We start from the raw sequence: 24,657 nt of genomic DNA on the forward strand, positions 1-24,657 counted from the left end.
TCTGAAACAAAAAATGTTTTCCTATCAAGGAAAGTGTTTATGTATTCCATAAATCAAATATTTAAATTTGGTCCATTGAAATTTCGTACAATACCATTTCTAAAATGTTTTGTTCCTTTTTGATATGTGATAAGATTATTCCATTCAAAGGTCGAAACCGGAGTACGTAAAATATACTGTTTTAAATAAGCAAGTAAAAGATGTCGAATTGTTCTCTTAAAATAAATATTTATATACATTATCATAAACACTTCCACAGTCTAACAGAAAAAAACGGTAAGGCGTTTACATGACTGTTTTTAACTTTCCACAGAATTTGTTTTGTCGCTAGTAGTAGCTGGATATTGCAATGGGTCCTGGCTCACAACAGGGAAGAGGTGGGACACATTTGTCAAATCGCCAAAATCCGTTATACGAGGCTTTAACGAGTCACTAACGTTTGACTTGCTGAGTTGGTAATAAGCTGTGTTGCTGTGAGTTATATTAACAATAGTTCCTGTTAAGGGCAACGTTTCCAAAAGTTCTGTAGGACTGCTAAATGCACCAATATTGACGGGAGCGATACCCGTAAGTACTTGTCCGGATATATTCGTTTGAATCGGTAGAGGTACATTGCCAAGGTTAATGTGGCTCTGATTGGAATGGGTGTCATAGAATGTTAAATCCACTCGTTCTTGACTAGAAATTATTTATTTGTATTATTTATCGTATGTGTATGTGTAGTTATTGAAATTATGTATGTATGTATTATATAACATGTCTACCTTTCGAAACTGGTTTCGTTGTCATCGACTTCCGTTAATATTCCTATTTCATAAACAACAGCTTTCACAACATACCTATTCATAGAGCAAGAACAGTGAAAATATTAAAAAAAATTCTAGAAATCATCATCATTTGGGACTTACAGGTTTTTCGGTGTATCGTTGACACTGGCCATCATTTCCTGTAACGTTGAGTTATCTATGTCACTTGATGAGTCCAGCAGGGGCAATGCTATCGAGCCAGTGGAGAGCAAAGCTACCAAAATGAAAGCAAAAACGGTGTATTTTACTAGCATCTTTACTTGATTTGCTGTAACCCGCTTATGCCTGACAGCTGGATCCCTTTAAAGATCGATTTGATCTCAACCACACAATTCCCCAGTAAAATAACGACTTAGACAGTTTGAACTTCGTTTCATAATTTACCTGGTTTTTATATCGAACTCATTTAACTGGAATTGATGTTTCGGAGCTTTTGCAATTCCGTTAATTAACATCGGCTGTTAATTAACGATTCTAAGGTGTTAATTAGTAAGCAGATAAAGGAAGTGAGGCATGTGCTCTGAGGTGGCTCTAATTAATTTAGCGTGTTTTGTAGTGTTCAATTCCAAAGCGAAGGGGCACATGCGCGTGAGTTGACTACTGAGAACCCTTGAAAAACGCTATTTACGTACTATGTGTGTAGATGTTGTTGTACATATTTATATACGAGTAAATAAACAAAATTTGGAAGATTGTTACAATATTTATTGTAAAATGTAAAAAACTAAGATTCAAGCTCTGTCAGCTCTGTCTGTCTATAACGTCACTCAAGCAAAAATCAAAATCATTACTGCTCTGCAATGCTAATTCGTGCAAAAACAGTAATCTTTTGTTACGAAAAATTTTAATTTCTTTATTCTAACGTCATATCGAAGAATGTAATTTCTGTAAAATTTAAACGAAGAAATTAATTAAATATGGCAATGGCCACAATTACTCTAATTTGTATCGAAAAAAGTGGTTTGGGGTGTCCCTTATAATAGCTCCTGTATTTTCCGAAATCGAAAAGACAAGGTTCTTTCGTTAAATAATAGTTTTTCCAGGCAGAGTATTTCCTAATTTTCATTTTTTTAGAAAACTTTGAAAGAAAAAACACAATTATTATAAAATAATCTACTAATTGGTTATTGTTAGATTAAAAATTACTTCGTAAATTATGTACAAAAATAGGGTTAAAAATTTGATGAGAATTGGTGATTTTAAAGTTACGATTTTTGGTATAAACGATTTAAAGCTTTGAAATCAATGTAAAACGTTCATAAAACAAGTATTAAAATACTTTATTAATACTAATTTTGCTCCAATCGACTTTAGACACAACATTTTTGAGATATTATGCATTCATTTTAAATAAAAAACCTACTCCCACATTTAAAATATTCAGATTTTTAGTGCATTATCAATACTACATATATTCTGAGTTTTCATAGATAGAAACAGGAAAAATTTATATTTAAAAAATTAACAAGTAAGGAAGGTTTGTAACCGAATACTTCATACTCTTGCAACGATCAATACCCGGATAATACCTTCAGGTACATAAGGTTTGTTAGTTATGTGTGGCCTAGGGCAAGTTTTCACCAGATTTTATAGATTAGTTTATATCAGATTAGAAAAACCAGCTTTCTAACATATTTGTCTTTATATGAAGTATAAAGTCAAACGGAAGTAAGAAAAATTTACTTTTAGGTATATGAGGGCTAATCGAATTATTGGTCCAATTTAGCAAAATTTTGACATACCGGCAAACTGTCACCGAATTGCAATAATAAATCTTACAGACTGACCGATATATCCGGTAAAAAGTGCCATACCTAAAAGACACTATTTTTGCAAAGTTTTAACCGAATTTTTTCAATGGTGCTTGATACGTACTAAAAAGTGTAAGAATCGTAAGAATGTAAGGGAGCAGGCGTTGAATAGAAGTAATAATTGATAAAAATAATAAAATTGGTCCAGTAGATCCCGAGATATAGGTGTTCAAAATCGTTGTAATTTAACACCGACACCTATAAAAATCTTTTGTGCCATCTCGGGTATAAAATTTTGTATCTATCTTTAAAAAAACCATCATATGAGGAATCATTCGATTTCATTTTTTACATTGTCGGTAGGGTTTCTTATAGGAATTTGGCTAATATAGTATTGATAGTTTAGAAGACAGGTGCGTTAGACTTATTAGAGGGCGGTGCCACGACCATTTTTTTTTAGTTGTACCCCAAAAATAACGGCTTTATATATTAATTAATTGCTAAGTTATGGTATTTTATAGGCTTTTCATTAGTAGCGTTTTCTGGGCGTGGCAAAGGTTCGATTACGACCATCTACGAACTCATCCTCACTTTTTTGCCAAGAATATCTGAATTTTAACTTAAGTTATCGCTTGCACAGGCGGACGAACAGGCACCCATCTGTATTTGATCTCGTCTCTTCATCCTGATCATATAACCCTATATCTAACTCGATTATTTTTAGGTAATACAAGCAACCTTCTAATAATCCTGAGCTTGATTCATTGATTCATCCATCAATCCTGAGCTATAAGCAAATTTGTTCCTGGTCTTACTTAATTTGCTCGTCTTTTCTCGTTTGCTGTTCTTTTGTTCAGTATTTTAATTTCTCTTATAAGTATATATACTATATATATATATTATTAATTATATCTAATTGTATTAAATATTTTGGTCCAGAATTCACGGATCAACCGATTGTTATTTACATACATCATAAAGTTTAAAAAGATGTGGTTTTCTACGCAGAGACCTTAATTTGTGTGCCATAAACTACGGATAAGCGCATTTTGTTGTTCCTATATCTGATGACGTCTGCATTTGAATTTACGAAACTTAAACAAATTTGGTACTTTTAAGCCAAATCTTCATTGCATATTCGGTATGTATGTACCGAAGTAAACACTTAACTAAAGGGTAATTAAAAGCATCACTCGAATGAAATCAAGCGAAATAAATTATCAAAGCAATTTGCACCTTACACGCTCGATCCGCAAAAGCTTTTGTGCTAAGTATATCATCGAAACTTTAAAAAGCCTAACTCGTAGCCATTGTGCTTCTAAAAGAATTCGTGCCTGAGGAAAGCAGTCGCATCTGATCGTAAAATCACACTTCAAACGAATACACTCGTATCTGCTGTGATGTGGGGTGCAACATATTTAGTAGTAAGTGATTAACAGTAAATTTCGGTTTGCAATAAAATTTATGAATTTGAATTTTCAGTTGCTTAGCACATTGTGTGTAACATCTTTGGCACGCCCATCGCAATTGGATGATATTTTTGACGGATATTTAAAAAACGTAAATCTTTATAATCCAGAAACGCACTCACAAATAGTAAAGCGTCGAATCTATGAAGATAATCAAGATGCAAGTTTGAAGACGGTTTCCTTACAATCGCTCATTGGGGATTTAGAGCAGAATTTTTTACAATCAGCTTCTAGCGCTGGCAGTCTCGCACATCAAAGAACGGAATCAACCGATAGTCATTTAAGTCCTATTGAAGATCATGCAGTACTCAAAAGAAAAACGGATAATGAATCAGGCCAAGTTATTTCTTCCGACGGCGATCACAATAAAACCGTGGTTGAACCAAAAAGTGTTGATTCAATAAATGCATCCAACGAAAACATTTCGAATAAAGAATCAGGATCTACTCGTATACAGGTTGAACATATCTCTGTGCAACCCCATTTTGGAAATTTCCCCATTTTGCCGGCTTTCCAATTGCATCAAACAAAAGTTATATCCGCTACTTTGAAGGACACTGATTCTAAACCAACTCAAATCATCATTAGAAAGACAGACATCAAGGCTACACCATTGCAGGAAAAAACTGAAGTTATTAGTGAGGAAACGGAGAAAAACAACAACACCAAACAAACTGCCAATGAGGAACCTGAAAGTCTGTCGTCATCAACACCGAAAAACACGGTTTCAGAATTAAAACAAACTGAGGCGGAGCTTAAGGCAAATGTAGCTGAAATCGAGGCAGAGCCAGTAATATTATCAGCTCGAGTTTAATTGTTCGCAAGTTTGTATTATAATATTTCTTTAAAATAAACCAAACGCAGATCATTACCTGTGTGTGTAGATGAATACTCCATGTTAGTTATTAAAAAAGTTGATCCAAGGTGTAAATGCAAATCATATGACTCGTGCAAACAAACAAAGCAATTATGAAACGGGCTCAAATTGTAAATTCAATATACGGGTATGTAGGTGCGTATAATTATTGAAATCTCACAACGCTTAAGCAAACAATGGCTGCACAGTTCCCAGCAGGTATATGAATCAATGTTTCTATGTGTGTATTTGGGATATTTGAATGCAAAGTAACTTCACAGATATTTTTCTTTTATTCGTTGACATACGTACATATGTGTGTGTATATGGGCAGAAGTGGATATATATATACATATGTATATGTTTGTGTGAATCTGAGTTTCTGAAGCCCTCCTAAATATCCCACATATTTCATTTATGCAAATGTAAAAGTTGGCTAGCTTCATTTAAATTTAGATTACATTTCATATCGTAATTTGCATTACAATCTTACAATTTACAATAGATGATCTTGAATCAAGGAAGATATCAAATTAAAATTGTCGAACTCGGGTCATACATGTTCTAGTACTATATATGCATGTATGTACATATATGTATATATGGCGATAAATATTTGTCGATTCTCGGTAAAAGACAAACAATCGGGATTAAAGTGTGATCCATTTCGAGGTTCCCTACTTTTTGAAAGAAAAAATACAGAAACCTTAAATTTAATGGGGAATGTTTATTATCATTCGAAAGTACATTTGGCATTAATTTTTTGAAGATTATTTCTTTCAAACGTCATTCGTGGATACGTCTCAAATGATTCATCCGTTGACTCTAATTTTCGATGAGTCGTTCGAGCATTTCGACTGGAAACTGGCGAATGACACGCGTGGTGTTTTGCTCCAAGGCGTCAATCGAAGCGGGATTGTCCGCATAGACTTTAGACTTCACATATGTACATACTTATGTATGCCCACAGGAAAAAATCTAACGGTATGATCTCACACAATTTTGGTGTCCAATCGACCGTCCTAAAACTTGTAATTATCTGTTCACCGAAGTGTTCTCTCAATAAATCCATTGATTGATGCGATGTGTGGGAAGAGACGCCTTATTGTTGAAACCAAATGTCGCCGAGATCACGAGCTTCAATTTCAGGCATCAAATAGTTGGTTATCATGGCGCGATCGCCATTGACGGTTACGTTCTCAACGACGTCATTTTTGAAAAACATAGATCGATGATTCCACCGGCCCACGAACCACACCAAACCGTTTTTTTCTGAATATAAATGGCAGCTCGTGAATCTCCTCAGGTTGTTCTTCGTCCCAAACGTGACTATTTTGCTTGTTTACATACCCATTGAGCCAGAAATGGGCACAAACGCTGAGCAAAATTTCTTCGTGTACACTCTCAGCTACGGCTGATATATTTTCTTCACTGCTTGCTGGAAGTGGTCTATTCGGTTTAATATTATCCAATTATGAATGCTGGATCATCTCTACTTGGATGACCCGATAGTTTTTATGTTATACATTTGAGGTGCTTATAATCCAATGTTAATGAACTTGTAATACAATATCTCGTTTTGTGTTGTTTAATAGGTATAATTCCTACCTGTGTGTTTTTGTTGCGGGTTGGTATTTGTCTCGCAACATGTTGCTACTGAGTTTCATAGTTTTGTTCACCTAGCGGTTGTTTGTATCACCTACTACGAATCGAGATAAAAATAGGGATATATTTATATAAATAATCAGGACGATGAAACGAGTGTAAGTCCAGGTGACAGTTTGTCCGTTTATTCGTCCGTCCGCCTGTGCAAAGAGTACTTTGATTGAAAATTGAGATACTATCTTAATGAAACTTGCTAAAAATAGTTCTGAGCGCCATAATAATATACAAGAATGTTATTTGGTACAACATTAAAAAAGTAACCATGGCCCGCTTTATAAAAAGTTTAATCTACAAATCTTGACTGAAACCCCGTTTGGTATCGAATGGCTCGGAGAGGTATTTACCGATCCTCACGGAGCTTTTGGTATTGCTCAACGTGAGTTTACACAGCTGTATTACCAAACTCCAAACATAGCGGCATAAAGGCAGCTCCTTTTCGTGCTGCCAAAAGCAGCTTTAAAATCGACGAAGAGGTGTCGATCCTCTTTTCACAGGTCTTTTTCAAGATTTGGCACATGGTGAATATCTGATCAGTTGTTGATAAGCTCCAATCAATTTGTTCACGGTGGGTTTTAATGTTTCACACAATACGCTCGATACGAGTAAAACCTTATAAGCGATGTTGAGGAGGCTTATCACACGGTAGTTGGAGCAGATTGCGGGGTCTCCCTTTTTGTGGACTGGGCAGGGTACACTTAAATTCCAATCATCGGGCATGCTTTCGCCCGACCATACTCTACAAAGAAGCTGATGCATACTCCTTACCAGTGTTTCGCCGCCGTGTTAGAATAGCTCGGCCAGCAATCCATCGGCCCGCCGCCTTGTTGTTCTTCAAACGGGTAATTGCTATTCGAACCTCTTCATGTTCGGTTTCACCATCTCCTGGTGTTATGCTTTCACTGCCATTTAGCAAGCTGGAGTGTTCCCTCCATATTGTAGTATGCTCTGGACATCAGTCACTAGATCACCTCAGGGGGTTCTACAAAAGTATGCTATGGTTTTAGAACCTTCTGTTAGTCGCTGCATTATTTTCGTATAATTTTCGAGCATTACCCCTGTCGGCCAGCTTGTCAAGTTCTTGGTACTCACGCATTTCGGCCTCTTTCTTTTTTTGTCTGCAAATGCGTCTCGCTTCCCTCTTCAACTCTTTATCCCATCTCGAACTTGTTGTGTTCGATTGTAACGTTGCGAGGTAGTAGGTATAGCTGTAGGTAAGGAGCTTGAAACACCGTCCCACAGTTCCTTTATACCGAGTTGCTGAGGAGTGCTCTCAAAGAGCAGGACTGCAAGTCGAGTAGAAAATCGTTCGGCTGTCTGTTGTGATTGCAGCTTCTCAACATAGAACTTTCCTTGAGGTTGAGTCTCTCCTCATCACGAATCTCACAACGAATTTGCGCTTCATTAAATGGTCAATGTAGCCACAAGGACCTACTTGCCTCAGTTCTTGTCCCGTCAATCGCATTTTTTGGACGGCGGTGATGTCAACCTTTACTCTAACTAGGACATCAATGGCAGCGACACCTTCCCAATTAAGTGACCGGACATTCCAGGTGCATGCCCTTAAATCGTAATCAATAAACCTTTGCAGTGGTCATCATCAAAAGGCCTGTTTTCTTCTTTTCATTGGTAGTGTTTTTTAAGGGGTGGGTGCCAAACTCAGCGCACAACCCTGATGAGGGGATGTTTCGCCTTTTCACTTTAGCTCGATTTCAAAGGAATATTTTTTGGCTATCCAGAGGATGCTTGGTCTAAGACCGGAAGTCGTGAGCTGCTTCAGCCATATGTAAAAGAATCATTTCTGGTAACTTCCAAGTGAATGGCGCTAAGAGATTTTACCTCACTTGCGTAAACTTTTACACATGGCTCCATCCACTGCCCTAAGCCCCTTATCCTTCATTATAGTAATCCCCGTTGCCAATGCGCAAAGTACCATAAATCTTCCGCAGAGCCTTTCTGTCGAAAACTCGTAGCGCCGACTCATCAGATGTTGTCATCGTTCATGCCTCTGCACCATATATCAGGACGGGGATGATGAGTGACTTGTAGGATTTGGCCTTTGTTCGTCGAGAGACCACTTTACTTCTCAATTGCCTACTCAGTCCGAAGTAGCACCTGTCGGTAAGAGTTATTCTGCGTTGGATTTCGAGCTTGACGTTTTTGCTGGTGTTAATGGTGGTTCCAAGATAGACGAAATTATCTACAACTTTGTTTGATGATAGGAGATACTACAACTTGAAAAATGCACCAACTGCTGGCTCAGGAAAAGACCGTCGGGCAACTAGTTGGGCCTCTGGCTCATGCTAGTTGTAAAGTAGTTTTTAATTTGTAGATTTGACCACTGGGTATGGTATATGTATGTATGTAGATGTAGGCCGATGCATGATTTTATAGTTAGAAGCCAATAATGATGTAAGCTAATATGATAAGAGATTGATAACACCGCATGAGGGCCCTTCAACTGTTTATTTTAATACCTAATATTTGGGAGAATGCTGTGTAAAGTTTTGCAAAATTTTTATGTTTCTCTGTTATGGTTTAGCATACCCACGTACAAAAGTATGTAATGCTCGTACCCGGCATTAAAGAATTCCCCACCTCACTTGATTGGAAAAACGGCAGAAGTTATTACTTTGATAAGATATCGAATTGAACGCCAGATGATAAACGACTATACAATACTCCATCAAATCATATTTTCGTCAACGCCAGCACTTGCTAAGCAGTTAACGTTATCGCCATTACCGTCGTAGGTTTCTGTTTTCGCAGTCACAAGTTGTAAAAATTGCTCGGTGAAAGCTAAAGGAAGGGTAAAAGCCCTTTAATTCACATTTATCTTGGAAATACTCTCGGAAAGCAATATAAGCATTATGGCTTCTAATGTCAATACCGGGTTTGCCAAATGTTTCATCTCCTTCATGGCAATTGTGATATTGGTAATTATTCTAATTTATTAAACGCTCAAAAATACAAAAGAAAATATTCATATTTGTATTTCGGAACCATAAAATATACATATGTACATATGTATATACGCGTGCAACTGTGAATAGGTTTAAAGATTCATCCAAACCTAATTAACATGAATATCGAAAAAAAACAAAGTGCTTAAAAATTATAAAACATCCATAATTCGAACTTACCTTTTTCTATTCTAAACTTAAATTAAAATTTATAAAAATCTGTGTTCGGACTACGAAGCATGATAGATTTGAACAAAATATGGGTTTCCTAATTTTTTGTGTACATACATACATACACACAAATGTTGACTGTTGTTTGCGGAAGCATATAGCGGACTATACCTATCTATCATTTGTGTAAGCGTTGACGAAAGCGTGAATCACTTTATATTTTCAATCATTATTACCATAGTTGTAAAAAATTGCATAATCACGTGTACATATGTATATTGAAATGTGGATACCTTTTCAGCTCCAAGGCTGCGTTTATCTTGGTTTGTCAATATACGGAATAACTCAGGAAAGCTGCCAGAATGAAGCAACGACAGATATAACCAAAAATCCCTTTGAATTTGTAATGCGCTTGATTTACTTTCAAAGTATGTGTGTTTCTAGATATGTATGTATGTATGTGTATACATTTAAACTGTTTATAAGCGTAAAGCCGTAAATGACGAGATTCTATAATTACCACACAGACAAGTATTAAGTAATTAAGAGTAATTATTATAGTATTTAAGCACATTCCTACTACATATACTTACATACATAAATACATATTAATATATCTAATTTTGTATAATTACCCGCTCAAACTAACAAATTACCACTTTGTAACTGGTGCTCACCAGAGTCCCAACTAGGCATATGACTCTCTTTTTCCCGAGTAAGCAAGTAGTATTTTTTTCGAGTTGATGTCGTACGAGATGACAATTGTCAGATATCTTTGGGGAACCTAATACAGACCACATCGAAAAATATGCACAAAATTTATATGTGAATTATTGGGCTCGTTCATAAAAAAATAGTGTAGCTGGCCGTAGATTACGGTCATGAAAATTTAGATTTGTTTTACTTGATGTGCAATGAATGATTTTAAAATAAGAAAAATCGCTCCCCAAAGCAATTCTGCAATATTTTAATCAGTTCAGTTTGTATGAGATATATTTGCTAGTAGTCTATACATTAATACGATCTACACAATTTATTCGAAGATTGCAGCATTGTCTTAGACATTAGCCCATGCCACATTTCGTGAAGATATCTCTTCAAATGGGAATCCATATAAGAACTTGATTTTGATCGTTCAGTTTGTACAGCAGTTATGTATGTATGTGATGGTCCGATTCCGCTGTTCCGACAAATGAGCAGCTTTGTACTGAGAAAAGGACGTATGCAAAATTGCAGATCAATATTTCAAAAACTGAGGGACTAGTTTGAGTATATACAAACAGACGAACATGACTAAATCGACTTAGCTCGTCACACTGATGAATTTAATATATGTAGATACGTATATTTTAAAGAATCTTAGACGTTTCCTTTGGGGTCTTACAAACTTCGTCGCAAACCTAATATACGCTGTTCAGTATTGAAATGTTAACAGAAAGTCCATCTAAATGCCCTTTTATAATTTCTATATAGTTCTTTAATAATTTCTATATTAGTTCAAAAACCATAAATTTTAGTTCTCAGTGTGGTTTTTATAGAAGACTCTAACCGTTGTTATTGTTGTTTCAGAAAAAACATTCTCTAACAGCTATGGAGAATACTTAAATTGCATTGTCTTTACTAATAAGAACTAATACTTGTTTCTCAGAGTTTTAATTTTAAAATCTTTTGTCAATGAAGCTGTGAATCATTGTCAAAATATACAAGTTTTTTTTTCTTAAAAATATCAGCGTGCGCTTTTAAAAACGAGGATTATATTATGTTTTTAAGGAGAAACTTGCGGGAATCCAAAAGTATCAGCGACAGGTCTTTCAGCCGAAATTGAAATTGAAATGGTTTGGTCGAAATCATTTGAAATTACAAATCGGACGTACATATTTCTGATCACATATGCAGCAGTAAGCGCTTTATGGATAGTAACATCTCTGCTTGTTTTAGGTGAGTTAAATTTTTATGTTAAATAATTTGAATAATCTAATTTCGAAAAACGAGCAAATGGTTCTCCCAACTGCCAAAAGTTAATAATTTTTATTTAAATTGTATGTTAATATGTTTTTTACATCATAGCTTCAATATGCGGACGTGTTACAAAGTTCGTTGCAGCCATCTCATTTTGGCCATGGTTTTTAATAGTGATCGGAGGATGTATTTTAGACGGTGTAGCAACTGGTTATTTTATATATGACATTATACCCACAACTGTAAGTAATACATATGTATGTATCTTCGTGGGTTGAAAAGCCTTTGGCCTAATAATGAAATAACAGTTTGTGTTATTGAAAATAGGGTTTTTTCCCTCGACATATTGATATTCGTTAGATAGTGTGAGCCATCGAATCTTACAAAATTGTGGTTTCTTGACCTCTTAATTTGAGCGAAGTTGAGTAATAGGCAATAGTTGCCGAACTGCCAAATTTGGCAAATGCGTTGGGTGGGATAGTAGTTAAAGCGTAATTCCTTCAATTCGTGAACGGGGAAAAAAAAAATCGATGTACAAAAAATACGTTACCCGTCGCCCGCCAGACTTTTATTTTTGTAGAAAGTCACGAATTATATTACCTACTTGTTTCTTCGAATATCAAAGATCATAGCTGACTCACTAAATTTCGTTTTTACCGCCTCTTCTGGTATTTCTGAACGAGATGCCTGTTTGTTATCAGAAAACAACCTTTTTTTTTAATACACAAAATTCACAGTTTTCAGTTGTAAAAAAAAATTCAGAGATATTTCAATTAAGGTTAGTGCACTAAGGTTAGGATTCCGATTTTTCAACCCATGCAGAAAGTTCATACTTAAAATTTTGTAAATTTGTAAATTTATTTGCTAAACCACGTTAACATGTTAAAATTTTAGACAGTAAACGATGCATTTACATATATCGGAGCTGATACCACAAATAGTGTTTTAATGAACTATTTGGAAAACTTTGATGCCTATTTTATCACACCTGCGGTAGTATTGACTTGTTTGAGTTCGCGCGTGGTACTTATATGGCTGCTTAACATTTTTGGAACCGGGTTTTGCTTGTCATTGTCTCACGTTCTGGCAAAAAATGTAAATACTTGCAATTTTTGAGCCAATTAATGTCGATGAGATCAAGTAATGTTTTATCTTTTCAGAGTTCTAGTTCAGTAACAAATGAAAGTTCCACCAATCTGTCTGGTGATCAGAGCTCTTCTACTGCAACCATTGAAAGACATGTGAGAGATACCAACCTACGCAGAACAGAACTGCCACCCATTCAACCTGGTGCGAATACAAAAGAGATAGTAATTGAACAACTTCCAATTCAAAATGAAAAAAGCTTCAATGGCGACTCAACACCGGTTGCATTGGCTACAATTCGCCAGGTCTCAGCGGTGTCAACACAAAATGATAGCGAACAATTGAGGACAGCTGAAAATAATAATATATCATATCGCCATGCGGATTCACATCCGGATCGTCTTGACTATCCAGCCACGAACTCCAGGCCGATTTCTCCTGTTTTGCCTTTGGAACAAGCTCAACACCTATCAACAGAAACACCTCTAAATAGCCGCTATTCAAATGTAGAACAGTCAAACGCACGTCTGAACGCAGAACTACGTAGTCAACTACCTTGGTCCTACACCAATATCATAGGTAAACCTCAAGTACCACTCAAACCCCAAAAACAAATGTATCCGGAGATTCCAAAGCCTGATTATACTTCATAAACGTGATTTGTACGCATACAAATACTTACATACATATGTATGCCTCCTTTACTTTTTGTTGATGTTTGAAACATGCTTCAAACTTTTGTGAAGCATTTGTAAATCGAACACGGGTGTGATACTTTTGCGCAAACCTGTAAATTTTAAATAATAATAGTCCTTACACTAAATAAATTAAATTGGTAGCAATCGAAGTCTATATAAAGTAGCAAATGACAAATAATTTGTTTCCAATAATGTAAATAAATAATATCAAAATGTTATCTTGATTAAAAATATTAAACAATGTTAAAACTTTAATTGTTTCACAGTGTTTCCATTTTTGACAGTAGAGCATAATGGAGTGCTTCGTTCTCAAGTAGTGCTGGATGTGTCATTTTAACACACATTCATAAGACTATTATTTCTTGATATCAGGTTTAATGCTTTTGTTAAAACCATTTGGTACCCTCAATAAAACTACTTATCTTCGTTATATTTGTAGAAAGACATACAAATTTTGGTAACTAAAGAATTCCAACAGTTCGTTGTCTAGTTTGTGATATATTTAGTTGGGCCCTAAACACATGTAGAACCATTTCCTACCTTCCTTCTCTTAGAGTTTACTGTTGCGGCATGTGTTTTTATAGGGCACCCCTGTTTCGCTGTCCTGCATTTGGTTGAAGATTTCCATCTATTCTGAGTAATTTGTTTAAATTGTGTATAGAGTTCCCTCTTGATCGTTTCTAACGGACGCGATATTTAAATTACGGATAAGTGGATCATTCCTACATTTCCTTAATAAGCAGGAATTGTTTTTTGGTGACGACAAGACTAGTAGTGCCGCAGGACTGGCTGTGTAAATTGTCGTTTTCAGTATCTTCCGTAGATGTACAGTGGTTAGCTAAGTTTGATAGGCGGAAAGATAGAGAGATATAAAGATCCTTGGAGTATCCCCCGCCTCTACACCGCAGTCAATTTTGGACTCGTCGGTATACATAAGTATATTGAAATAGTATATTTCTTTCCTTCTTAACCTCTTCTTCATATCAGAAAAATATCAGAAAAATATTCTTTCTCAAGTTCAATAATACATATGTAGATATGTACATATGTACATAGTACATATATCTGAGTCTTACCAATATTTTAGGCATATACTGTGATAGTCAGCCACGCGCACGTCAGCTTTGCTAAATTTAAGTGTTTTTGTCATAATATTTTAAGAAAAGGATATCGATTAGATAGTGTTGTTGTTGAAGTAGTTGTTATCCAGACAATATTTAAGTGACAAAGCGCAAGTTAATTTTCATCCATCTAATGGGATGCCGTGAAACGTTCAATAGGGTCAAGCCATAAGGAAATGGTGGTTAGATGAGAGGGTAGGGCATGTAAAGATAGTGATCGATTGTTCTGCCACTACAACATCAACAACAGTGATCGCTTGCGGAGAAGTAGGAAGATGTTGACTCCAAGGACGCTATTCACTGGAAGTCTGCAAAGGTGTCTAATGTGAATGGCGTTCTGTGCATATTTGAAGTGCTTTTAATCGTGTATTTTAACTTATGTATATGAATATGTCGTTGGAGGATGGAGTCATGTGTAGAAGTTCACGCAAGTGAGGAAAGTTCTCTGATCGCTATTCACTTGGGAGTGGGCAGAAACGATTCTTTTACACATGGCTCAAGCAGCTTGCAACTTCCGGCCTTTGACCAAGTATCCTCTGGGTAGCGTAAGAACATCCGTTCGAAGGTGAGCGGATATTGATATCATCAGCCTCAACACCCGCGCCGTTAGTTCTGCTTTCTCCAGGCTGGATAAGGAAGCACAGAAAATGGGTCTGGCGTCGCACTCGCGACTTGGCTCTCACGTCACTGTTGACAGTCATAACTTTGAAGTTGTAGATAATTTCGTCTATTTAGGAACCAGTATTAACACCACCAACAATGTCAGCCTGGAAATCCAACGCAGGATTGCTCTTGCCAACAGGTGCTACTTCGGACTGAGTAGGCTATTGAAAAGTAAAGTCCTCTCTCGACGAACAAAAGCCAAACTCTATAAGTCGCTAATAATTCGCGTCCTGCTATATGGTGCAGAGGCTTGGACGATGACAGCAACCGATGACCGTTCTGCGAAAGATTTATGGTCCTTTGCGCGTTGGCCACGGCGAATATCGCATTCGATGGAACGATGAGCTGTACTAGAAATATGACGACATTGACATAGTTCAGCAAATTAAAAGACAGCGGCTACGCTGGCTGGGTCATGTTATCCGGATGGACACTCCAGCTCTGAAAGTATTCGACGCAGTACCCGCCGGGGGAAGCAGAGGAAGAGGAAGACCTCCGCTCCTTTGGAAGGACCAAGTGTAGAAGGACATGGCTTCGCTTGGAATATCCAAGGAAACCAACGCGCTGTTGTTAACTCGGCTATAATCGCGTAAGCGGTATCTACGCCAATTAAGAAGAAGATATGAATATGTCAATTTAAATTACGTGTTATTACTTGGTTTTGCATCAACGTATTTGATGTATTTTTCGTATGTCCACTATACTCTAAGAGTGTAAAGTTTTTTAAACTGCATCATCAATTTGGAGCTAAGACCAGAAAACTGGCAGAATACTTCATACATTGTTATATTATGAATATTTATTTGATAGAAATCATTACAATTTTAAATTTTTTTGTTCTAATAAATGTAACGTTTGAAATATACATATGTATGTATATCTAGGATCTACTTTTTGATGCAAATATGTTCTTGATCAAACCACCCATCACTTGGCAAAATATTGTAGTAGAAAATTAAATTGCCAAAGCTGTGTCGCAGAATGAATGACTTTATGAATACACATACATACTTTTTTATTACAAGCTAGTACAAGAAAACAAATACAGAAAAACAATCCTCCATTATTTAGTTTTCATTAAAATGCTCGATATGATGCTATTATAAGCACATATGAAAAGTTTTTAAACATTTCAAAAATCAATATATCGCATTTAATTCAACAGCAAGTCCCACGCAGCATCTTCTTCTGTGGCCTTTCCATTATTGGCGCTTTTGTTGGCTACATTTTTAACATCAAGAGTATTGAAACCTTCACTTAATTTTTGAGAGCTTGATTGAAGATTAGTGTTTTTCTTAGCCGATGTCGTGCCCGGGCCTACTCCAGTTGCTTTCGGTTGCTGGTAAGCACTTTGATATCCAACTGATTCGAATCCTGACCAGTTATTATCATTCATTTCACCGAGTTGTTGATGATACGAATTAGATTGAGCTATGGTTGGTTTAGAGGAACTATCCCCCCAATCCCAGTCACCGTCGCCTGTAATTGGAAGCTGATATTGGTCAAATTGTTAAAAGAATAAACCTTCAACAAAGAATTACCTCCAACAGAATGTGATCTTTGATAGGAATTATCATTGCTACCGCTATTGTTCCCGTTTGGATTGAATTGATTAGATGCTACATTACTTCCGCCAATATTGTTCCAACCTCTTTTGCCGATATCTGTTACCTAATGAATTTCGATAAATATTGGAAAATTTAAACAAGAAGTTTTAGTAGAAAACAAGCAATAAAAAAAAAACAAGTCATAAGCAATACGAACCTTGTACGCCACATCGGAAACATGACCTTGGACAGTTTCTAATAAACCGCCTTCTTTAATCTGAGAAATTATATACATAAAAAAAATAAATAAATAAACCAAAAACTAAAACAAAACAATGTGTACCCTTATTTCTACAAATTATATTAAAAATAATAAGACAAAATATGTTAACTGAAGAAATTAGCAAGTTGTAGTACTAAAGATACGAAAAAGATGGAACCCAAAACAAAAATACCCAAATCATACCTTTGATGAGGCCAGGCTTACAGTCGTCACAGCTTTTTCTTTAGCCGTACTTGCAATTTTAGAAGCTCCTGCCGAAAATAAGCTCCAACCCTGTTTTAGAACGTATATAAGATATGGAAACAATTTTATACAATGTTATCTTTACCGAAGCTAAGGAAGAAAGCGTAGAGTCAATAATTTCCTGAGATTGCGTTTTTGATGGTGGGTCTCGAGAATATCCGAAGCCTGAGTATTTCCCTCCTTGGCTAGGAGGCAAATTGCTGAATATTTTTAAACATTAATTAATTAATAAAATTAAATATATACAGTCGGGGTAAAGAAAACCTACTCTGGACGTGAGGCATTTTCCATTTTTCGACGCTCGAAAAACTCTTCTTTTTGCTCTTTGAACTCAGGCGTATTGAACTGCTGATAATTATTTGTAATATTACCACATCCACTGTTTGATTCTGTTTGATAACCACCTTCGGAACCACTACTTTTGGAATGAGAAGTATAGTTGATATTTTTGTCACCGAAATAATTTGTGGTAGCAGAAATACGGTCTTGTGCTTCCTGTAAATCCCAAGACTTTCCTTGGGCTAGAGTGGATATTTTATCCCGGTATAGAGCAGCAATCTTGGAATTATAGCGTTGGGTAATGGGTGATCGATCATCCCATTCAGGATGATCTTCGAAAAATTCTCGAGCTTTACTATTTCCTCCGACTTTCATTTTTTCCAATTCAATATCTTTCCACTTGTCCATGGTTACGGAACGTACAAACGATATGTGCACGCCCAGACCACGGTGTTTCCCTGAACATTCCAAACATATCCATATGCCATACGTAACCGAAACCCACTGAGGATTGTGTGTACCGCACTCAAAGCATTTCTAAATATTAGAGTAGTACAATAGTATAAGAGTATATAGTTACCCGACAATTAACATTATTTTTTTAACAAACCGAGTTTTCATCCTTGGGCTTTAATTCTTGAAGAACACGACGTGTACGTGGACTAGCCATTATAAAAGATAATACAATTTTTTATAGTTACGAAAATAAAAATAATTTTAACTCAACATATTTCAGCACTTATTTTTCGTATTGTCAAGAGTACGAGGTTGTCACACGCAGTAAAACAAATTGTTGACGTGTGATATACAGTGTGCATCCTTTATTTGTTTTACCCCTTTTTAATTTTTTTGTAAAAAATGGAGATAATATTTTTAATTTCATATTCAAAAATTTTACTCTTTGGTTTTTAATTTCATATAGTAGTTAGTGAAGCTTATGAGATAAAATTGTTTATAAGCATTTATAAAAATCTAGTATTATTGGGAAGTAACACTTTAGAGAAAACTTGGCAACCATATTATGCTTAAAATTTTATGAAAGAAATAAGTCCAGAGAAAATGTTTGATATTATTTTAATAACGGGTCCGCCAGGTAATTAGTATTTATACAGGACTTTTCAAGTAATGGTGTATACAAAAGATATTTACATTCATATATTATTTTAAGGTGTGGGTAAAACAACATTATTGCGAAAGATATTTGAAGAAGTTCGGCTGATTTACAGTTGTCAGGGGTTCTTAACTGAGGAAGTACGTAATGAACAGACACATGAACGTGTTGGTTTTGATGTTGTGACCTTGTCTGGCCAGCGTGGCGTATTAGCGAGGTTCGCTAAAAAGGGTGATATCCATTAAATACATTGATATTTATTTAATCCATTTTAGGGCACTGTCCGAAAATAGAAAACAGATGCCGAAAGTGGGAAGGTATTCTATTCACATTAATGATTTCGAAAATCTTGTACTTCCCTTGATTGCATGTGGAAATTTCAAATACGAACTTATGATCATTGATGAAATTGGAAAAATGGAATTGAAGAGCAAACATTTTGAACGTGCTTTATATGAATTAATTCATAAAATTCCCATTTTGGCTACTATTCCATGCGTACCTATTAAACAAAGTCAACTTATAGAAAATTTAAAAAAGTCGCCTAAATCCAAGATATACGAAATAAATAAAAATAACCGTGATGCAATACAGAAGGAAATTGTAAAAACTATAAATGCTATGTTAAAGAATTAGATAATATTTAATTTCTTTTAAAATACAGCACATATTTGTATATTGTTTATGATGCTTCTGTTTGAGGCATTTGCGAAGGTTGCAATTTGTTTTCCCGAATCGACCGTTTTCGTGAACGCTTGGGTGATTTCTCAAAATCCATTTCATTATATGTTTGCTCAGTAGCTCGCCAAACCATTTCTTGTCTTTGAATAAGTTCTGGGTATCTCTGTTCAAACTCTTTGTTGGGAGACAATAGTAATTCCCACTTTTTTTCAGAGTTAAGACGAGCAACGGATTGTAGAACCTCAGCAGCTTCGTCGGGTGGGAGTTGTGTTGCCGTTATTACTTGGCGACGATACAGATACTTGACGCGAGAAAATCTGAAAAGCTATATAAAAATAAAATTAATAAATAGCACACAATCTTGCATATTTGTACAATATTTACCACGTAATCTCTTGCTCGTATCATTAGCTCGGAAGAAACACCATTTGAGTTAGATAATGTATCTGTAGGATAAATAATATCGGACTGGGGTACCCAATTGCCATGTATAAGTACTCCAACTTGGGGTAAAGAGCGAAGAACTTTTTCACTAGATATATTGCAATCATTACAATCCTGAAGTATAGAGTATATATCTTCAAAACTCATCATTCGCACTGTAAAAAAAAAAATTATTTAAACCATCAAAAAATTCCATAACATGGAGCACTCACCATCTCTTAGAATTACTTTAAGTTGGTCAACAAGTGACATTGACTTTAATCGAGTTTTGCTAATAACCTTAGGTGGAAGTACGGCATCTATGCCCTGATCTTTACCATCCTCTGGTAGAAGCTTCTTAACATACTTGTGAAAGTCCAATTCCAATGCGAGGTTAATTTGCTGATTTGTTGCAAATAACTTTTGTCTTTCAAGTTCTGCCGTGGGTGACTTTCGCGGGTGCCAATAAGTCTCACACCACGATTCTTCATTGCTTCGTTTTATAAAACTTGCATATCCTTGTCTTTCCTTAGCTTTTGACTTTTTATTTCCTACGCCAGATTTTGCGAATTTCACGGTCACTTGTTGTAATTCTTCCTCATCATCTTCATCATTGAGGGCCTTCTGTTCTGCCTTTAATCGTTTGTCTTCTTTGTCAAAATGAGATAATGAAGGGCGTAACTGTAGTATATTAGCCAAGGGTGTCAAATGCAATTCCTTATCCGAAAGGATACCAACTACATATTTGTCCACATCATCCAACGAACGTGTGCTTGTGAAAGCCTGCTTATCCATGACTCCACGTTTATAAGTCGGACGTTCCCCTTTTGTTTGACTTTTTCCATCAGAAGCTAAAGCGAATTTCTCTCCTTTAAAGCGGTCATAAAAATTCGATTCTGTGTTTAATGCAAAATCAACCTTCACTTCTTGGTTCAATGGCTTTACACAACAGTTGACCACAGCTGAATTATCAAAGTTGCTTATTTGTGTTTTGGTCGGATATTGGAAAAGATATAGGTTTTCTTGAAGATTTTTGGACAAAAAAATGGGAATCTGTAATACATAAACTTTATAATTAGTAAATACGACCACTTTTAATAACAACGGCAAGAACTCGACCCACTTCTTCTATTATGACATCATCTCCAAAGCATTTGTTTGACATTTTGTTATTTTAAATATAATTTATATAACGTAAAATTAATTATTATACTTTAAAAACTTTCTTCTGCACAAATATGATTTTGAAGTATTTACATTCGAAACTTGACGATTCAAAACATACAAGCGTGAAGAGTAGCATAGTGCAGGAAGATATTATCAATAGTATGTGTCGTTATCGATACTTTGTAATTTGTACTATTCTATCGATGCCTTGAATGTATCGGGTGATTTTTTTGAGGTTAGGATTTTCATGCATTAGTATTTGACAGATCACGTGGGATTTCAGACATGGTGTCAAAGAGAAAGATGCTCAGTATGCTTTGACATTTCATCATGAATAGACTTACTAACGAGCAACGCTTGCAAATCATTGAATTTTATTACCAAAATCAGTGTTCGGTTCGAAATGTGTTTCGCGCTTTACGTCCGATTTATGGTCTACATAATCGACCAAGTGAGCAAACAATTAATGCGATTGTGACCAAGTTTCGCACTCAGTTTACTTTATTGGACATTAAACCAACCACACGAATGCGTACAGTGCCTACAGAAGAGAATATTGCGTCTGTTTCTGAGAGTGTGGCTGAAGACCGTGAAATGTCGATTCGTCGCCGTTCGCAGCAATTGGGTTTGTGTTATTCGACCACATGGAAGATTTTACGCAAAGATCTTGGTGTAAAACGGTATAAAATACAGCTCGTGCAAGAACTGAAGCCGAACGATCTGCCACAACGTCGAATTTTCAGTGAATGGGCCCTAGAAAAGTTGGCAGAAAATCCGCTTTTTTATCGACAAATTTTGTTCAGCGATGAGGCTCATTTCTGGTTGAATGGCTACGTAAATAAGCAAAATTGCCGCATTTGGGGTGAAGAGCAACCAGAAGCCGTTCAAGAACTGCCCATGCATCCCGAAAAATGCACTGTTTGGTGTGGTTTGTACGCTGGTGGAATCATTGGACCGTATTTTTTCAAAGATGCTGTTGGACGCAACGTTACGGTGAATGGCGATCGCTATCGTTCGATGCTAACAAACTTTTTGTTGCCAAAAATGGAAGAACTGAACTTGGTTGACATGTGGTTTCAACAAGATGGCGCTACATGCCACACAGCTCGCGATTCTATGGCCATTTTGAGGGAAAACTTCGGAGAACAATTCATCTCAAGAAATGGACCCGTAAGTTGGCCACCAAGATCATGCGATTTAACGCCTTTAGACTATTTTTTGTGGGGCTACGTCAAGTCTAAAGTCTACAGAAATAAGCCAGCAACTATTCCAGCTTTGGAAGACAACATTTCCGAAGAAATTCGGGCTATTCCGGCCGAAATGCTCGAAAAAGTTGCCCAAAATTGGACTTTCCGAATGGACCACCTAAAACGCAGCCGCGGTCAACATTTAAATGAAATTATCTTCAAAAAGTAAATGTCATGAACCAATCTAACGTTTCAAATAAAGAACCGATGAGATTTTGCAAATTTTATGCGTTTTTTTTTTTTAAAAAAGTTATCAAGCTCTTAAAAAATCACCCGATAGAAGTCAAACTTTTGTTCTATTCAAAAAAATATTATATTAAAATAAACAATTTATATCTTTGCAGAATGTTAACTAATACCCTGCAAACTAATACCCAGAAAATGCCAAGATTCCCAGAGCTAACTGTCTCTCTCGCAATATTTTTGTTGCGCAGCAAAAATTGCCGTATCTGAACGAACTTGATTTGAATGTTTATAACGGCATGCACTGCAATAACACTACTTAAATAATATTAGATTAGCGGATCCTGGGATGTTTTGGGGTTACATAATTTTGAATCTGCCACTGTTTTGTGCATACAAATATGTATGTAATATGATGCACCGGTCAAAACCGTTAAAAAAGCCAAATGCGAAATTTTAAAGTTACGTGTTATTGTATTTTAGTTGATTCAACGTACGTTTTATTATAAATACATATATGTATGTGTGTATGTACATATGTGTGGCACACTTCTGAAGTTTCAATTTTTGAATTCAAATGTTTATGTATGTACATACATATTTACGTATGAGAGACGTATTAAGAATATTAAATAATACATGATAAGAAATATGTAATACTCACGATTATATGACATACTGTCCTCTGGTCTAAAATATGTACGATCAAATATATTCAACAGGCATACATACAAACAAACCCAAAACATGTGCATTTATGTATATACAACGTGCATGCACTCAACAATACAAACATATTACTTAGGTTAAGATATACATAGATAACCTATTGACCTAAGATATAAGTATATTTAGGCAATGGATTACAAATGCAGATGTGCACTTGACAGCAACATCATACCAATACCATAGGAACTGAATCAGAATGAAATATTTCTTTCTAGATGACGTGTCTATCAATTTTAGTCCCACACCAGCCAATCGAAATTAATTTATTTAAACAGTAATTCATTGAAACTTGTTTAATAGTTTTAGGATTTATATTTGTTTCTATTGATACATGCATACATAATATGTATGTATATACATATCTATATATGGGTATGTGCGTCAATATTATTTACAATTTTCAAATGGTCTTTTGTAAAAGTAATGGCCTTCCTTCATGATCATATCCGGCATTTTAATGTTCTCTTCCAAGGAATAAATTTTCTGAGCCCAATGCCAGCAAGTGCTTAGTCCACGATAACGTATAAATTTGATTATAAAACAAATTAAATACCACAAAAGCACGAGATAGAATATTTGGTCGAAAAATAGAATAATAGCTAGAATTACTTCTAATGAGTTCATAGTCCCTTTATAATCGTCCAACCACTTATCGGTATGTTCGTTATCCCTGGTAACTACACATAATAATAATATATAGATGTACATACATATGTACATACACAAATGTACATATTTAAGATTAAGAAATTTTGATTACTTTAAAACTTTACCTTTAATGCTGCCCAGCTCTATGGTTGAGTTTACATCGATTTTAAGGCAATGGAAAACTTCGTCCCATTTCCGTTCAGCTGAAAGCTTGTCTAAATCCCGACATCGATTTAACATTTTTTGTTGACGCTCCTTTCAAAGTGAGGGAATATTATTTTATGACGGAATTTTCTATGTGGCATGATACAAAAATAATATTTAAGTACGCCAATGCATGTTAGATGTGTCTTGACTATAGAGCTCGTAAAATTTTTCGAATAAACTGAAAACCGATTATTCGAATATCCGGTTTGTAACCGTTCGTATGAATCTTGACCGAATTATATGTAATTCGAATAGTCGTTCTACTGAAAATATCAATTGTGAACGCATATACTGCAAAGTTTCTATACTATTATATGCGTAGGAACAGTTTGTAGAAGTTGGACGTTTACTATTCGAATACAGAGTCGACAACGATCGGTTAACCGGATAGTCCAAAATGAGCGGTTAATCGAATAGTCGAAGGCTCACACCTTTCCGGATATTGCCGAATATTATTATTCGAATAATGCCCTATCCGGTTAGTCGAATATTAAGAGTCACACTGCTTTTAGCTAATGAGTGCGACACTGCATTCCGGACTACAACGGGATGGCTCGAACACCTATACAGTGAGGCCCACATGCTCCCAGTTAAGGAGCATAATGAACTCCTCTTAAGCAGTCCAAGCTTGCGTAGAAATCATCCCTGCAGTCACCTGCTTGTAGCGGAACCGCTTCCCAGAAGCATTAAGAGGTTCTTTCTCA

General features: G+C 35.8%; 7 protein-coding genes across 9 annotated transcripts; 3 read left to right on the top strand and 4 right to left on the bottom strand.

Annotated features, from left to right (window-relative positions):
• Positions 1 to 36: 36 nt before the first annotated feature.
• Positions 37 to 1,060, bottom strand: LOC120777305. Its single transcript, XM_040108530.1, has 3 exons — positions 909 to 1,060; positions 765 to 839; positions 37 to 678 (listed from the first exon to the last, which is right to left on the bottom strand). Exons 1-3 carry the CDS (start codon positions 1,058 to 1,060, stop codon positions 300 to 302), a joined length of 606 nt encoding a protein of 201 aa, XP_039964464.1. The 3' UTR covers positions 37 to 299.
• A 2,805-nt stretch (positions 1,061 to 3,865) lies between these two features.
• Positions 3,866 to 4,915, top strand: LOC120778512. The gene is made up of 2 exons (XM_040110346.1): positions 3,866 to 3,981; positions 4,040 to 4,915. The coding sequence occupies exons 1-2, from the start codon at positions 3,958 to 3,960 to the stop codon at positions 4,838 to 4,840; spliced, it is 825 nt and encodes a 274-aa protein (XP_039966280.1). The 5' UTR covers positions 3,866 to 3,957; the 3' UTR covers positions 4,841 to 4,915.
• A 29-nt stretch (positions 4,916 to 4,944) lies between these two features.
• LOC120778511 lies at positions 4,945 to 13,630 on the top strand. 2 transcript variants are annotated; one of them, XM_040110343.1, is made up of 6 exons: positions 4,945 to 5,030; positions 9,980 to 10,106; positions 11,449 to 11,616; positions 11,746 to 11,879; positions 12,532 to 12,732; positions 12,798 to 13,630. In XM_040110343.1, exons 1-6 carry the CDS (start codon positions 4,968 to 4,970, stop codon positions 13,374 to 13,376), a joined length of 1,272 nt encoding a protein of 423 aa, XP_039966277.1. In that variant the 5' UTR covers positions 4,945 to 4,967; the 3' UTR covers positions 13,377 to 13,630. The 2 variants fall into 2 exon arrangements, with proteins under 2 accessions (XP_039966277.1, XP_039966276.1); XM_040110342.1 differs by lacking the exon at positions 4,945 to 5,030 and adding an exon at positions 9,116 to 9,480 and having other exon boundaries at positions 12,798 to 13,629.
• Positions 13,631 to 16,203: 2,573 nt separating this feature from the next.
• LOC120778296 (ADP-ribosylation factor GTPase-activating protein 1) lies at positions 16,204 to 18,338 on the bottom strand. Of its 2 annotated transcripts, XM_040110082.1 has the most exons (7): positions 18,168 to 18,338; positions 17,547 to 18,094; positions 17,364 to 17,478; positions 17,219 to 17,308; positions 16,970 to 17,029; positions 16,747 to 16,876; positions 16,204 to 16,684 (listed from the first exon to the last, which is right to left on the bottom strand). In XM_040110082.1, exons 1-7 carry the CDS (start codon positions 18,225 to 18,227, stop codon positions 16,359 to 16,361), a joined length of 1,329 nt encoding a protein of 442 aa, XP_039966016.1. In that variant the 5' UTR covers positions 18,228 to 18,338; the 3' UTR covers positions 16,204 to 16,358. The 2 variants fall into 2 exon arrangements, with proteins under 2 accessions (XP_039966016.1, XP_039966017.1); XM_040110083.1 differs by lacking the exon at positions 16,970 to 17,029.
• Positions 18,339 to 18,592: 254 nt separating this feature from the next.
• On the top strand, positions 18,593 to 19,331 carry LOC120776964 (cancer-related nucleoside-triphosphatase homolog). The gene is made up of 3 exons (XM_040108057.1): positions 18,593 to 18,650; positions 18,726 to 18,885; positions 18,944 to 19,331. Exons 1-3 carry the CDS (start codon positions 18,593 to 18,595, stop codon positions 19,302 to 19,304), a joined length of 579 nt encoding a protein of 192 aa, XP_039963991.1. The 3' UTR covers positions 19,305 to 19,331.
• Positions 19,286 to 21,062, bottom strand: LOC120778266 (DNA-directed RNA polymerase III subunit RPC5). The gene is made up of 4 exons (XM_040110045.1): positions 20,896 to 21,062; positions 20,006 to 20,825; positions 19,734 to 19,948; positions 19,286 to 19,674 (listed from the first exon to the last, which is right to left on the bottom strand). Exons 1-4 carry the CDS (start codon positions 20,935 to 20,937, stop codon positions 19,351 to 19,353), a joined length of 1,401 nt encoding a protein of 466 aa, XP_039965979.1. The 5' UTR covers positions 20,938 to 21,062; the 3' UTR covers positions 19,286 to 19,350.
• A 2,410-nt stretch (positions 21,063 to 23,472) lies between these two features.
• Positions 23,473 to 24,058, bottom strand: LOC120778723. Its single transcript, XM_040110688.1, has 2 exons — positions 23,872 to 24,058; positions 23,473 to 23,775 (listed from the first exon to the last, which is right to left on the bottom strand). Exons 1-2 carry the CDS (start codon positions 23,984 to 23,986, stop codon positions 23,486 to 23,488), a joined length of 405 nt encoding a protein of 134 aa, XP_039966622.1. The 5' UTR covers positions 23,987 to 24,058; the 3' UTR covers positions 23,473 to 23,485.
• Between the last annotated feature and the right edge of the window lie 599 nt (positions 24,059 to 24,657).

The sequence above is a fragment of the Bactrocera tryoni genome, chromosome 5 (assembly GCF_016617805.1).
Source record: "Bactrocera tryoni isolate S06 chromosome 5, CSIRO_BtryS06_freeze2, whole genome shotgun sequence".
Classification (NCBI taxonomy): Eukaryota; Metazoa; Arthropoda; class Insecta; order Diptera; family Tephritidae; genus Bactrocera; species Bactrocera tryoni.